We start from the raw sequence: 16888 nt of genomic DNA, 5'->3' as shown, positions 1-16888 counted from the left end.
GTACAGTTTTCTGCACTAATATAAAGGCTCTCTGAAGCCTAGAAACCATTTTAATAAGTTAAATTCGCAGCGAATAAATTCGTTTCATCATCATCTTCTTCTTCATCTGCTTCTTCTTCTTCATCCTCATCTTCTTCTTCATCCTCTTCCTCTTCTTCCTCTTCCTCATCCTCTTCTTCTTCTTCTTCTTCTTCATCCTCATCTTCTTCTTCATCCTCATCCTCTTCTTCTTCCTCATCCTCTTCTTCTTCTTCTTCTTCTTCATCTTCTTCTTCTTCATCTTCTTCTTCTTCATCATCTTCTTCTTCATCATCTTCTTCTTCATCTTCTTCTTCATCATCATCTTCTTCATCCTCTTCTTCTTCTTCATCTTCTTCTTCTTCTTCATCTTCTTCTTCATCTTCTTCGTCGTGCCCCGTGACTGCCCAAATGAGTGAAGTGTGCGGTGATTCTAAGATCGACGGCACTCATCTGCATGTCATACTGACTGACAGTATTATTTCTCTTCCCCAGCAGACTCCAAGGGCATTTAAATTAAAGGTACAGTGTTCTGCACTAATATAAAGGCTCTCTGAAGCCTAGAAACCCTTTTAATAAGTTAAATTCGCGGCGAATAAATTCGCATCGAATCGAATTTATTCCGCAAATTCGGCGAATCAGCCGAATCAAATTTTTGAATAATTCGCTCATCTCTAATGTTGATCATATCCCCCCTTAATCTCCTCTTCTCAAAAAAGAATAAATTCAGTTCCTCTTATCTTTCCTCATATCTGAGCTCCTCCGTGGCTCTTATCAGTTTGGTTGCTCTTCTCTGCACTTTCTCCAGTTCCCCAATGTTCTTTTTGTGAATTGGTGCCCAAAACTGAACTGTATATTCCAGATGAGGTCTTACTAATAATTTGTACATGGGTAAAATGATATCTCTCTCTCTTTTACCTCTTTTAATATGAATTGAATACTATTATTAAGCTTATGATCTACCAGAACTTCCAGATCCTTCTCCATCGTTGATTCCCCCAGTTGTAATCCCCCTAGTATGTATGATGCATATTCTTAGCCCCCAACTGCATAACTTTACATTTATTATTATTATACAGGATTTATATAGCACCAACAGTTTGCTCAGAGCTTTACAATATAAATCAACATTAAACCTCATTTGCCACATAGTTGCCCAATTAAAGAGAGCATTGAGGTTGGCTTGTAAATTGGAGACATCCTGGAAGAATGTTAATTAACTGCAAAGCTTGGTGTCATCTGCAAAGACTGAAACAGTATTAATTAATTAATTTAATACTCTATAGGGATACTTAATAGAAACCAAATTAGAAGAGAGAGAGAGATAAACCCTCATTATTATTTATCTCTCTCTCTTAATGAAATATATATATATATATATATATATATATATATATATATATATATATATATATATATATTTATATATTTTCTGTTGAGGAGTTCCAGTTCTTCTTCGCTTTTTATTGAGGGGTTCTAATTCGGTTTCTATTAAGTATTGAATTGATTAATTAAGACTTGCAAGCACACTTTGGTGGTTTTATTACATTTAATATTATTATTTTAAAATGATTTTTAACATATATTTTTAAGTATTTTTATTGATTTAATATATATGATTCAATAGCTCCATTTGTGGTATTTATCACACAACACACACACAGTTTTTGCAGGCCTTTGACGCCATGTCCTTTCGGCCTGATCGTGTAATTGTGGGGGCTATATGGAGCCGTGTGTTCTCTTTCCTCTGCATGTTTCGAATCACACAAATGGCGTCGATAGCGAGTACGCAGGTTCAGACTGCTTTCCTGCAGGGTGCCCTTCACCTAAATGGCCACATGAGCGCACGGCGCATGTGCACTAGTGCTCTAGATGCTGGCGTGTGTTCCACCGCCACTTGCAAACTTTCTGCAGTATCAATCCCCCTTTCACCGCATGTCTCGGATCACACAAATGGTTTCGATAGTGAGTGCGCAGATGCAGGTTCGGACTGCTTTCATGCAGGGTACCCTTCACCAAAATGGCCGCTGGAGCGCACGGCGCATGCGCACTATTGCTCTAGATGCCGGAGTGCGTTCCACTGCCACCTGCAGGCTCTCTGCAGTATTAATTCCCCTTTTCACCACCAATTTTGCAAAACTGACATAGACACTGACACTTAGTGGCAGAATGCCTCCCGAAAATAAGAAATGAATAGAGAACAGTGAGGCCGCCAATTATCACTGGAGCATTGAAAACAGATTTTCAGTATAGATCATTGTTGCAAGTGATTTAGGTCCTAAGGTAAAACTTTAATTAGGGCTATTTGTCTCTTTTTGGTCACTTTTTGTCCATTTCATTAGCTTTCATGTTTAATATGGACTGAGGTATCCTTTCTTGTCTTGATTTTATTTCCCACCTAGTATTTTAACTTTTAATCAATGACACTTTTATTCTATTCACAATGTATCGTTTATGCAAATAATGGTATCATCTTTTTGCTTTTATCCGTTTCTATTTGTAATCTTATTGTGTTTTTATCTATGCTTTGTATGCTATGTAAGTTAACAATTGTTGTGAAATGTTTAGCCCCACCCCCTATAATGAGGCCATCCCGCCCATTAGGGCAGGTCCACTGATAGAGCAGTACTATATTTAGGGGTGGCATATCTCTGTATGATTAGCTCTGAGGAAGAAGGGACCCCCCTTCGAAACACATCAGTTTGACCAAGAGTGTATCTCCCTTCCGGATGGAACTTGCACATGTCTTCTAACCCTGTGTTGGTTTTGGTGCTATATGCCTTTTTTACTGCTACTTTTCTGAGTATAATTTATCAAGGTTGGTGCGCTTTGTTTTTTTGTTCTCTACTACAGTTTATATTGAGCTTCCCCAGCTTCGTGTTAGAGCTGCATAACCTTTGATCAGTGTTGGATGAACATTTATCATTTTATTTGATTGGTCTTCTTCTGATCTCAGTCCCTGAGCGCAGGAGGTGGTGGATGTGTTACATTAGAGCCTGTTTATACTACCACATTGTAAGTGTTTTTAACTGCTTTTATTAAAAGTTGACCTTGGAATACTGCACTTAGAAGCACCTTCCTGTTTCATCTTCTTCTGCACAGAGTTTGCTTCCACTCTTTAGAATTGCTGCTCAGTACCGGTTTTCCTATACATCATCCATCATTGGCTGCCATACTTCCAGAGCATCGTCCACCGACGTGCCCTGCTACCCATTTTGCCCAACATTGGCCTCCCATCCAAACATCAGACGATAGAGGGAAAAGCCTGAGGCATTAGTCTCAGTGCTATTGTAAGTATGCACTACTGCGGCAATGTGTTGACTCCACTGTTGCTTCTTTTCCATCGGCAGGGTGCCTAACATGTTCAGAAGTGTTCTGTTGAATCTTTCTGGTTGAGGATCACCTTGAGGGTGATACATAGTAGTTCTGGACTTCTTGATTCCTGACAAGATCAGCAGTTCCTTAATCAGTCTGCTTTCAAAGTCTCTACCCTGATCTGAGTGGATTCTCTGTGGAAGCCTATAGTGTACAAAAAACTTCTCCACTAATACTTTCGACACAGTGGATGCTTGCTAGTTCTTCATGGGGAATGCCTGGGCATATCTAGTGAAATGATTTGTCACTATTAAGACATTCCCCGGTTCACTAAAATCGGGTTCCAGACACAAGAAATCAACACACACCAGTTCCATTGGTCCTTGGCTCTGAAGATAACCCAAAGCAGCAGCTTGTTTAGGTAATGTCTTCCTTTGAATACAGTTTAGACAGGTGCAACAGTACTCCTCCAATTTAGATTTAATACGTGGCCAACAGAACTGGTCTCTCACCAGCAAGTAGGTTCTTTCCTGCCCTACATGCCCATGCTCAGTATGCAGTGACCTCAACACCATTTTCTTGAACTTCGTGGGCAAGAGCTGCCATAGATTTTCAGTTCGGTCTGAGGGGCCCCTACTGTAGACCACCCCATCCCTCAGCTCCAAACTATCCCACTCTTGATGGATAACCTTAGCACTCGGGGGATCTTCCACCAAAGTAGGTCTGGTTGCTCCCACATAAGGGCTTTTCTTGTAAGCTGACAGAGGGAATCTGGATCCTGAGCCTCCTTCATATCCTTAGTGGTGAACTGTGGTAATTCTTCACCATTCAACTGGAACACATTGCAATAATATGATAGGATGCAGGCACTCCGGGCTTCCACCTCTTCAGCATAGGCCTCCCCTTTGACTACGTACTCAGCTCCCTGACTCATGGCCTGTACCTCCTCTGGAAATACATGCAACCAGTTTGGCTTAGTGGTATGGCGGCCTTGTGGTCTTCTAGATAGAGCATCCTCATTCTTATTCCCTGCTCCAGGCCTGTACTTTAGGCTGAAACATAATCCAGATAGGGCAGCCAGCAACTGATGTCCAATGGCATCTAGTTTAGCTGTGGTGAGCACATAGATCAGGGAATTATTATCCATCTTCACAAGGAATTTAGCTCCATATAAATAGTCCTTCAGCTTGTCTACCACAGCGAACTTCAAAGCTGAACTATATCTACACACAACTGAGAAAGCTTTTGGCAAGCCATGGGTTCACCAACTTGTGGTGCTGTTAATGTTTGTAGAGAAAAACAGCTCCCAGGAGGCATAATCACAGAAGCTGGAATCAGCACATCAGGGAATAAGAAAGCTAACAAACTACAACATGGCTTAGAGCTTCTCCTAACAGAAGGCTGGGAACTGAAGGACCTAAGCTACATGGATCATAAGCAATATCAGCTATTGTGATAAATGATATAGGACTATGTTAGCAGGATAAATGGCCAGAGCAAACTAGAACAGTGTAGCTTAGATAGCTTGAGTCACAAGTGAAAATGGATTTTCCTTAGTTTAAGGAACATCTTTACCACGGACCTGTGTACCAGGTGGAAATTTCAACAGCTGAATTTTCCTTTTTTTTTGTAATCAGTTAATATTAGGATGTAACATACCAAGTGTTAAAATGTATGAATATTTTTGTGGTTAATAAAGTGGTATTATACAGTGCAGCAAATGATAAAAATTATTGATGTGACAATGTTTACATGACAATATGTGTTTAATCCAGTTTTATGCATCAGGGCCTATATATATTTGTTTTTCCTATATTTTACTATATTATGGTGTGTAGCACTACCCCCTTAGGGATCGCTGATAAATTTGGGTCCCCCTATTGTCCTGCACAGCCAGTCATTCAGCATTTTCCACACAAGCTTGCATGCAGAGACAGAAACCAGTGCTTGAGCTTTGGTTTTGTTATTTATTGAGGGGATTAGAACTTGGATAAGGGGGAATAGGATGGCAAAGGGAACCAGTATCGGAGGACAGCTTCCTGAACTATTCGCAGGCGTCTTTTTTTTTTTTATGCAGTCTCCATTGGACTGCTAGAAAGCATCTCATAGATGTACCACCCCAGAACCTAGATGAACTCGTCTTCACCCAGCAATCTGGAAAATTTTCCTGAGCAGGGGATCTGGCTTCTATCCCCTTAATTGAGGCGAACGGTCCCTAGTAGAAGGCTAATCTGCTCCTTCCCCTATCTGCCCAGGCGGTGCAGGTGTACTCACTCAGACACTCTCCTGTAATGCTTGTCGGTTGGTTGCTGCTACCAGGCCCATCCTTCCCTGCCATACAGGTGGTCCTCGCTCAAGGGGCCAGTGAGTCCGTAGTTTTCCTCCTTTCCAGCTCCAGGCTCGCAGGCAGGCCTCATCCCACTATGCCTCTTGGCAGCCTTCCTAATCCTGCCTCACATCTTCCTACTCCTTCTTGCCTCCGACTCCTCACACTCTCCTCTCTGGCTACTGAGCAGGCTCTTACACTTTTAAGGAAGTTCCAGCCCCTTGCCAAGCCTTGTGTTGGGGATTGGCTGAGATCCCCCAAGAATGCAGCCAATCACTTCTCAGATCCACCCACTGCCTCCAAGGCCCTCCTCCAAAAGCCTCAGAACAGGGGGAAATTCCAGAGGGGCTGGCCTGCAGAGTCTCTCAGCTCTGACCACTATCTGACCCCTCTGGCTAGCACATCTGAACTGCTAACCAGCTCCTGACTAACCATTTAACCATTAGGGTCTAGCTCCCTCTAGCTGAACTAGGATGGTGCTACAGGTGGAATTTTATATCAGTATGTATGCATTCTATTGGTCTTTTGGTTATTGCATATTGAAGGAGAAAAAACATAACAATCAAATAAATACATACATAAAAAAACTTACTGGAAGAAAAGAGAATAGTTATACTAGGCATTTTATAGGCAATATTTACCTCGTGGTGCAATTCCTAAGGAACTCCGACTCTGCCTGTGTGACTTTTCCTCCTCTTCTTCCTCATTGAAGTCATCCATGTCTGCAATGTCTGATGGCTTTAGACTCAGGAGACTGGCTACACTCTGCATGTCTTCATCCCTGTCATGTAAACACAAGAGAGTGAATGTCAAGAAAAGACTAACAAAGAATTTTATGTAGTATATATCCATATACAATAATCCTGCCTGTACTTTGGTGGTCCTGTGTGGCCTAAGCATGATAAAATTTCTTCTGTGAAGTGACATTTTGCATAATTATGACAATTTATTTAGCCCCCCAAAATTCTATCTCCATTGTCTGAAAGTAACTTGACTGACTTTAATTAGTACATGTCACAAATAGATGGGGGTGGAAGATAAAACAAAATGGAAATGTGACATCCTCAAACATTTAGCATAAATAATGTTGGCATGCAAGTTCCCCTATCTAAACACAAGAAAACACAGGCATACACACAGGCTGCTGCTGTTCAAAATCTATGAACTTGCTCTCAAGCAGATACTGTAAGTGGGATAGTTTGGAGTAACCAAACTTATATTATTAAGCTCAAAACAGAGCTATGTGATACAAATATGTAAATATGATATGACATATGACATTATTAACTTATGCTTAGAGACCAAACACAGATGTTGGAATCATTATCATCCCAGTAGAATTGAAATGATTGATAATGCTAGATATCCTATTGTTACTTGGGTCACAGAGAAACAATCAAGGATTTTGTTTCTGTAAAAAAAAAAACTACACATATTTGCTATTAAAGACCTTTTTACTGTGATATGTGTGGGGAGTTGCTCAGGTGTAGTGCTTCCCAATGAGTTTAGTCCAGCCAAGGAGTACTTTTAGGCTTGGTTTTATTTAAGACAGAAAGTAGATTTAAACAAACGGTCGCCCTAGTAAGGGTTTCCATCACCACTTCAAAATTCAAAAGAAAAGCCAACTGGTTTGCTTTTGCAGCACCGCTGATCAGACTTTAAGCTTAGGCCTATGGTATGGTCCCACAGGACACCTCAGAGCACCCTTGTGCTTACGTACAACCCCTGCACCGTTTGCAGCTTTCTTTCTGCACTCTCGCAGCTCCCTGCTGCTCTGAACCTCAGGATTAGGGACTCTGTCTATTCCCTTACAGACTTCACCTGTATGGTGCTGACATGCACCTCTCTCGCTGCTCCCTTGCAGCCTTACAGACTCCTCCAGAGGGTGGAGTCCTAAACTGCTGTCAGGCCTTTGAATATAAAGGGTGAGCACACATGCACAAACACAGTCTGCTAGTTTCTGGTAAAACCTGGGCACAAGTTAAAAGCTTAGTCCCATCCAGGGCTTTTTGAAAACTTTGGACTGCACAGTTTAATCTGAGAATTAAAAAACTGGGAAAAAACTCAAAAGCCAGTCCTCTCTGCTCAGAACTGATATCTTGGAGACTCTCAGTCTGCACCTTTGAGAACTCTGTGTGCCATTTCCCTCTTCTAACAAAGTGTCAGGGTCTAGTGCTAGTGCTGTCACACCACATAATTCTTCTATGTATGTCTAAGTCAGTTTCTTAGTTTTTGCATTATTACTATTCAAAAGACACATGTAAATCAATGATATACAACCTGATTACCTGGTTTAGGTATCCAAATGCTAATTTACATGTTTAGCTACTGTAGTCAACCACCCTATGGTGTCAGTAAATATTCAGGGAGCAATACCTGAAGATGCTGAATGATAAAATGCGTCATAACAGTTACAGACAGTGATGTCATCCCACATATGGACCCACCTTGCACTGAGTTAGCTTTTGGAGCCAGTAGCCGTACATGAGCATGCGCAATACCTGTGTGCTGGGGGGCAGCATGTTTACAGTGTGTGTGCAACTGTTTTAATATTTTTTTTTAATACAAAGTTTTTTTACTATGGCGCCCTTTTGTTTTTTTTACCTTTGGTTTGCATGTTTATAAGTGGTATACAGGGGTACAGTGGAGATGTTGTGGAACCCCTGGGGTAAATAGAGCGCAGCTTGACTCAGGACTGCAACATTGAGCACAGCTATTATGAACTGAAATAGAACACTTGGAGTGTAATTATTATATTGTGAAGCACTAGTCACTTTATGTATTGGTAACATTTAGATTTTGCACTGTTCACTTTAACATTTGTTTCACTAATGTGTGTTGTATGGAGCCCTGTATATTTATGTGTTTCAGATATAAAACCGGGGGTTTACAATTTAGATGTTAATGAATCTAAATGAGGATGAAGGAGTTAAAGTTCCTTACATGGCAAGAGCTCTAAAAGTTTAATTTGTATAATGCTTCAGGAGAATTTGCCAGGATTAAATGGGCTTTCTAATGTTATAAGGAGATATATAAATATTGATGGATATGGAACATTTGAAAACCAGCTTTGGTTGGCTACAAATTACCAATTTAAAGCTGAACTCCAGGAAAATGACAAAATGCACAGATGAAGTACATTTTTGGGAGCCATTTTACCTGTCAAAGAAAATGTGTGTTTCTGTCCATCCATTCCTAGGGAATCACACTTTGCCCCACTCTTACAGGTCACCTTCCACCACCACCCTGTAATTGGACAGTAAAAAGGTGAAGCAGCACATTGATAAGGCCCTTTATCTTTGATTCTGCCCTCTTCTACTATCAGCATGATCATTACACTGCAGCAAACCTGTTTCTTGTGCTGCTTCTCCCTTCCCCTGTATTCTACAATCTGTTCTATTCTACAAACCAGTTTCTTGTGCTGCTTCTCCCTTCCCCGGTCTATTCTACAATCTGTATAGCTCTGCTATACAGATTGTAGAATAGACCGTAAGAGGCTGATACAAACTCAAATTCATGGACTTACATCATCATTTTGTTTCCCTATTTTACCTATTTATTACAGGTACTTATATAGCGCCATCAATTTACCCAGCTGTTTACATATACGGTATATTGTACATTCACATCAGTCACTACCTCAAGAAGCTTATAATCTAAGGTCCCTAACTGGCCAATTCAGACAGGAGCCAATTAACCTACCAGCCTGTTTTTAGAATGTCGGAGGAAACCGGAGTACCCAGAGGAAACCCATGCAGATACAGGGAGAACATGTTAAAAAAATGTGTGAACAAAATTTAAATCTTTAAAAGACTTATTTGGGGAGATTTACTAAAACTGGTGCACTCCAAATCTGGTGCAGCTGTGCATAGTAACCAATCAGCTTCTAACTTCAGCTTGTTCAATTAAAGTTTGACAATACAGCCTAGTTACTATACACAGCTTCACCAGATTCTGTGTGCATAAAAGGTTTGTAAATCTCTCCCATTATGCCTCTTATACGATACATTTGGGTGTTTGCTTTCCAAAATGTGGTAATTTTGTGGCTGTTTCTACTGTTTTGGTTCTCCAGGGACTCTAAAAATGTAATAGGTAGTAAAGAAATTAGATGTATATTTTATGCCTTAAAGACCTGAAAAAAGCGTCACATATGTGGAATCTCTATAATTCTAAGTATGCCCATATTGTGTGTTAGAAATATCTTATTAATTGACATTTATTTTTTTTTAATTAATTCTTCATTGTTCGGTGTTATCTTTCCAAAATGTGGCCATTTATTGGGGTTTTTCTGCTGTCCAGACGCTCCAGGTCAGGACATTAGATGCATAATTTATGCCCCTAAAAGCCTGAAGCCATTTGATTATGGGCCCCTATGCATTTATGTAGTGAAAAAGTATTACACTTGTGTTATCTCCATCCCCAGGAGGAGAAGAATAATGTGTTTTGTGATGTAATTGTAAATATGCCTATGCAGTGTGTAACAGTAACATTAATTTATTTACCTTCTTCATTTTCCCAAAAATTGTGTCCAAAAAGATAACTTCAAAAACTTACCATGCTTCTTATCAAATACTTTGCAATGTTTACATTCAAAAAAGGTGTCATTTTGGGGGTGTTTGTGCCACCCTCTAACACGCTCTAAAATTTTACTAAAAATTCAGCAAAATTTGGAGGTACTGGTTTCAAGGTATTAACATTCTAACAGTAGAAGCAACGTCACTATTCTTATGCTATGTCTTTTGTCTGTATTTTAATGAAAAGCCTTAATATTTACTGTGATCGACAACTAATTGTAATCCTAAATTACGTGTATTGATGGAGTGTGTTGAACCCCCAAAATGAACACTTTAGATACAATATGGGTTTGATTTACTAAAACTGGAGAGTGCAAAATCTACATAGTAGCCAATCAACCTCTAACTTCAGCTTGTTCAATTAAAAAATAAAGATTTGTTTTCTTTTTTTAAAAAAATTACAAGTATGTCATACTTACCTGCTCTGTGCAGTGCTTATGCACACAGCAGCCCTTATCCTCCTCTTCTCGGGTCCCCAACAGCGCTCCTGGCTTCTCCCCTTTGAGCAGTGCCCCCAGAGCATGCCACTTGCTTTGGGGGCACTGGTGCATGCTCACACCAAAGTCCTACTCTATGCAGCCATAGGACACATAGAATCACAGCTCGGCCCTGCCCCCCCCCCCCCCCACTCTCTCCTCACTGGCTGCAATTGACAGCAGTAGGAGCCAACGGCTGTGTCTCAGCCAATGAGGAGAGAGAGACACAGGACAGCCGAGGCTCCCATGCACATTACTGGATCGAGATGGGGCTCAGGTAAGTATGGGGGGGGGGGCTGAGGGGGGAGCTGAACACAAAACCATCAGCCTTTAGAAACACTGTAGACTTTGCAAAAAACCTGGAAAGCTGATTGGCCCCTATGCAGAGCTGCACCTGATTTTGCACTTTCAAGTTTTAGTAAATAAACCCCTATGGGGTTATGTAGTAAATAATCTACATATGCTGATCTTGTCTTAAAGGGACATATAGCATCACTGCTGATTAAAACATTATTCTCTTAGTCTGAGTCCACTATTTTTTTTTCCAGGGAGATGAAACCTTTTCTTATGGTACCTGCTCCCATTCCACACCTAGGTGAAGATGATATCGCTTTGGCCTGTCCCCCCTTCCCCACCCCCCATTCACTGCTACCTGGGATCAGCTCACATCCCTCACACATCCCTGGAGACTGCAGGACCTGCCTCACTGTAAGCTGCAGCTTTTGCATGAGCAGTAGAGGAGCTGGCTATGAGACATCAGACAGTGGTACAAAGGAGCAGAAGCCATGGGGAGAATCAGCTGCATAGAAGACAGCATTGGACTCCAGGGGTAAGCACTGTATCTGTGTCTTAAGTCAACAGAACAGTATTTTTAGCTACAGATTTTTAGTTTACCCATTCCCCAATGAAGTTCCACTTTAAGTGGAATTCCGTGGCAGAAATAAGGTTGTATGGTGACAGAAAATTGCATTCTGCAATCTGTACTACCAGTGTTATCTTTTATAGGTGAATGAAACTCTGTCCTCATTTCAGCATTTCTTTTATGTTACTAAACTACATTTATCTACTCTCAGGTGGCCATTTATGACAGGTATTATTTGAGATAAATAATGACGTTAAAAGTAAAAAGTTAAAAATAAATGATTTTATAGAGCCATTTTACTTTTAAAATGACAGAACATTAAAAATTCTGAGAATATTTTGTAGGTTATGAGCAGAGCAAGCAGACCAAAAGCAGTGTGGGATTTTTGTCTTCATACAAGGCAAAAGTGAAAAATCAAATAACCATGCCACTTACGTAGCTTTGCCTTCTCGTAGCAAAGTACAGGTAATACTGACAGTAAGAGCTGCTGACACAACCTTAACAGAACGTGGAGTGAGCGTCAGTTTCAGTTCTCGAGGAGCAGATGAGATGGCAGCAAACTTTCGAAGGTCAATAGGAGCCACAGCCAGAAGCTTTTTATGGCCTCGAGATTCCTGAATTGCCAACAAAGAACAATATTATCAAACAGAAAGGACACATGAAACCATTACGGACAATATAGAAAATGAATCATACACATTAGAGAGATAATTACATTTTCTGCAACTAATGCAGAAATGTGGGTCGTGTTTTACATATATACTACTGTTGATACAGAAGACAGTCAATGTAAAACACATTCAGGTTAACTGGAAACCATTAAGTCATTATTTGGCCCTGGAGACACAAAAAAACTAAAATATTTGTTTTAGTGTGGGAGGACTACAGCCTTTGTCTCTGTTTCTATGAGATTTTTCCTTATTTCCTGATCTGGTGACAGCATAAATGCTCCATTCACACTTAGGAGTTTCGAATCGCAAGCGGATTCATCGCAATTCTGCCCATGATTTGAAAACGCACTGTAAAAATTTGATAACGCGTATTTTTGTGTTCATGTGCCATTCAAATCAATGGCGCCTGAAACCGTGGTGCATTTTTGCCACGATCGTGGCACATTTTTCAATGTGATAAAAGCGCCACAATTGTGCAAAAAAAGTCGCGGGACGCGCAATGCCACAAAAAAGTTCCCGCGATCACGGCAAAAACACCCTGCATTTCCAGGTGCCAATGAAATGAAAAACACCTGAACATGCGAATGCGTGTTTTCATATTTTCATAGCACATTTTCAGATCGCTGGCATAATTGCAATGATTCCACCCGCAATTTGAAATGCCTAAGTGTGAATGGAGCCTGATAGCTGGACAGAAAGTGAAGGGATGTATCCCCAGTGAGGCTAAATACAGCAACAAACACTTGATGGCAGTTATAGCCCTTTCTCCATGCAAAACTATGTATTTTTATAACTGAGTTTACATCTACATAACAGCTGATTAGGCTAAACATATCTAAAAAAAAAACAACAACACAATTTGCACTAAGGCTACGTTCACACTAACTTTGTCAGCAGGCATCAGACGGGTGTTTGGGAAGCGTTTTATTTGACAATTCTGCACATAGCAGCAAACAGTGCTGTTCATACTGAAGCCTTAACATCGCGGCAAAATTGACACATCATGTTGAGTTAGGAGGCGTTGAAGCCTCCCATTCAAGTCTATGGTGACGCTCCTCAAACGCCTGGCAGGTGTTTGTGGGGAGTTTGTGAAGCGGTTTTGAGGCATTTGCGGAGCGTTAATACCATTAAACGTCATTATAGGTGTTTGTGGTGCAGTTTTAACTCTTGGCAAACGCCTATCAAACACCTCAAAAACGTGCATAGGATGTCTGGGGAGTGTTTGGGGAGCGTTAAAAACGTTTCCCAAACGCCTGTCTAACGCTATAGGGGCATTTGGCAAGCATTAGAAATTAGTCAAGTGTGAACAAGCCCTAATACAGTCAAGGCCAACATTTTTGGCACCCCTGCATTTCTGTCAGATAATGCAGCACTTCCTCCAGAAAACAGTTGTAATTACAAATGTTTAGGCATTCTCATGTTTATTTTTTTTGTATTGGTATGACACAAAAATGTGGAGAAAGAAGAAGCCAAATCTTTCATTCAGCTGGCAACATATATTGCGAGCTGACACAGTTGTGCCCTGAGCCTGAGGGTTAGCTTGAATTTGTCTGGAAGTTAATTGAGGTTCTTTAGCCACCATTTGAACAATCCTACGTTGCAATATTTGATCAATTTTCTTTTTCCTCAACGTCCAGGGAGATTAGCTACTGTGCCATGGGCTTTATACTTCTTGACAATGTTGCGCACAGTGGAAAGAGGAACAATAGGATCTCTGGAGATGGACTTGTAACGTTAAGATTGTCCATACTTTTCCACAATTTTTGTTCACAAATCCTCAGACAATTATTTGCTGCTCTGTTATTTGCTGCTATACTTGTGGCACACAGAGACACACAACAGAAAGTTTAAGTAAATTTTTCCCCATTTTAACTGGTTGCCGGTATGATTTCTATATTGTCAGCACCAGTTAATTGCTACAGGTGAGTTTTTCGTACAAATTGCAGAAGCATCACAAACTTGGAACAGAATTATTTCATACAATTTTGAGAAAGCGCCAATAGTTTTGTACAGTCCATTTTTGCAGTTTTGCGTGGAATGTGTCAGATTTGGCTTTTTGTTTCTGCACTTTTTTTGTGTCATACCAATATAAACATTTGTAATTGCAACAATTGTCTGGGCGAAGTGGTGCATTATCTGACAGAAATGCAGGGTTGCCAATATTTTTGGCCATGACTGTAAATGTCCTACTGTTTGGACCTCTACGTGTGGATCAATACCAACATGAGTTGTGTTAGTGGCCTGATTACCAGATGAAAACAGAGGGGGGAAAAGCCAAAGACAATAAAATTGATGCAACCACCAAATCAAAGGATTGGTAAGTTGCAATATATTTTTGGTTTGGGGTTTGAAACCGCTTTAAAACATAACTTTTTTGTAACATTAAACATAAAATCAGAAGCTTCTGATTTTATTTTTATTGTTACAATAAAAGTTAGTTGCATTTGAAAGTCTTTAACTCTATGGAGAGCCAGGTCTTTACTGTTGAGCTATTCATTTTTTCTTTTATTGCCTGTGCTCTATTTGGGAGATTTCTCCTTACTTCCGCAGACACACAACAGGAGGTGAGGGAAAATCCCCTTCTAATTCTCACCGTAAGTAGGTGTCCCCACTAAAAGATTTCCCCACTATATCTGTTCTGTTGACAGATGAAACATTTGGATTTCCTTCATTTTCTAACCCAGATACAATAGCTACCAGGAAAAAAATATAGTGGGTGTCTTTCACAGAGAAAAAAAAAAACCTGTCAGTTTTTTTAACACTCTCCCATTCCATCCAAAATTTGTAAATAAATAAATAATAATTATATATATATATATATATACAGTCAGGTCCATAAATATTGGGACATCGACACAATTCTAACATTTTTGGCTCTATACACCACCACAATGGATTTGAAATGAAACGAACAAGATGTACTTTAACTGCAGACTGTCAGCTTTAATTTGACATCCAAATCAGGTGAACGGTGTAGGAATTACAACAGTTTGCATATGTACCTCCCACTTGTTAAGGGACCAAAGGTAATGGGACAGGATAATAATCATGAATCAAACTTTCACTTTTTAATACTTGGTTGCAAATCCTTTGCAGTCAATTACAGCCTGAAGTCTGCAACGCATAGACATCACCAGACGCTGGGTTTCATCCCTGGTGATGCTCTGCCAGGCCTCTACTGCAACTGTCTTCAGTTCCTGCTTGTTTTGTTTTTTCAGCCTAATGATGGCTTGCTTCACTGATAGTGACAGCTCTTTAGATCTCATCTTGAGAGTTGACAGCAACAGATTCCAAATGCAAATAGCACACTTGAAATGAACTCTGGACCTTTTATCTGCTCATTGTAATTGGAATAATGAGGGAATAACACACACCTGGCCATGGAACAGCTGAGAAGCCAATTGTCCCATTACTTTTGGTCCCTTAACAAGTGGGAGGCACATATGCAAACTGTTGTAATTTCTACACCGTTCACCTGATTTGGATGTAAATACCCTCAAATTAAAGCTGACAGTCTGCAGTTAAAGCACATTTTGGGTGTTTCATTTCAAATCCATTGTGGTGGTGTATAGAGCCAAAAATGTTAGAATTGTGTCCATGTCCCAATATTTATGGACCTGACTGTATATATATCTGTACAAAATAATGTATAAATTATTCTAAAATATATTACTATCAGGATTATCAACTGTATTTAACAATTCAGTCTACATGTTACATGTGTTTCTAGCTTTTACTTTACTAAAACAAATGGAGGAGTAATCAAAAAGAAGAATGGACTCTACTAACATAAATGTTTAATTGTAAATACAATTGATGAGAGCTACCTTTTGAGAGCTAAGCCTTTAAACCTGAATGATTGTAATAGACTCAGTAGTGGTGTGAACCTCCTGCGCTCAGACTGATTTTAAACGATAATATTAATAGCGAAAAGCTGCCAACATTAAATCATGTATCCAATGATCCTCAAAAATTAAAATGTAAAACAAATGTAGCGCTAATCGCTTGATGTTCAAATAAATCAATGTGCAAATAAAATCCCCTCAATTATAAGTGAATAAACGTGCAACTATAAATAACCTCGTGCTTACAAAGAAAACACAAAAAATTCCTATAGTGATGGTGAAAAACCAGTCTTATTGACTGACATAACAGTGCATATTTGAACAAATATACATAAACACACAATGTGCACTAATATATATATATATATACACACCTACACAAATCCTATAAAGTGGATAAAACAACCTCATGTGCAAGAGTGAACTCTGATTAGTGACATAGTATACACACAATAATCTATTTTCATGCGTTTTTAGAGTGTACAAAGGGTGTACACTTTAGGGTGTACAAAGTACAAAGAGGTGTACCAAAATGGCCGCCACACCGGAAGTACGTCACTACGTCGGGCCTACGCGTTGCGTCACAGTACCATGTGACGCCCTGAGGAAGTCACATGAGGTTGTTTTATCCACTTTATAGGATTTGTGTAGGTGTGTGTATATATATATATATATATATATATATATTAGTGCACATTGTGTGTTTATGTATATTTGTTGAAATATGCACTGTTACGTCAGTCAATAAGACTGGTTTTTCACCATCACTATAGGAATTTTTTGTGTTTTCTTTGTAAGCAC

The 16888-nt window shown here is 39.8% G+C and overlaps 1 protein-coding gene across 4 annotated transcripts in view; it reads right to left on the bottom strand.

Moving 5' to 3' along the window:
* LOC149440328 (EH domain-binding protein 1-like protein 1) overlaps positions 1-16888 on the bottom strand; it is a 207910-nt gene that overhangs the window by 76757 nt on the left and 114265 nt on the right. For all 4 annotated transcript variants that reach the window (XM_089658776.1, XM_089658777.1, XM_089658780.1 and 1 more), the window contains exons 5-6: positions 12007-12185; positions 6301-6440 (exon numbers count right to left, since the gene is read on the bottom strand). In XM_089658776.1, coding sequence (XP_089514902.1) covers positions 6301-6440; positions 12007-12185 — 319 coding nt within the window. The remainder of the gene's footprint in view (positions 1-6300; positions 6441-12006; positions 12186-16888) is intronic.

Source organism: Staurois parvus, unplaced genomic scaffold (genome assembly GCF_062004578.1).
Source record: "Staurois parvus isolate SC_StPar_1 unplaced genomic scaffold, SC_StPar_1.0 ptg001091l, whole genome shotgun sequence".
Taxonomy (NCBI): Eukaryota; Metazoa; Chordata; class Amphibia; order Anura; family Ranidae; genus Staurois; species Staurois parvus.
The sequence above is the reverse complement of the archived record's forward strand: the minus strand, read 5'-3'. Positions and strand labels throughout refer to the sequence as shown.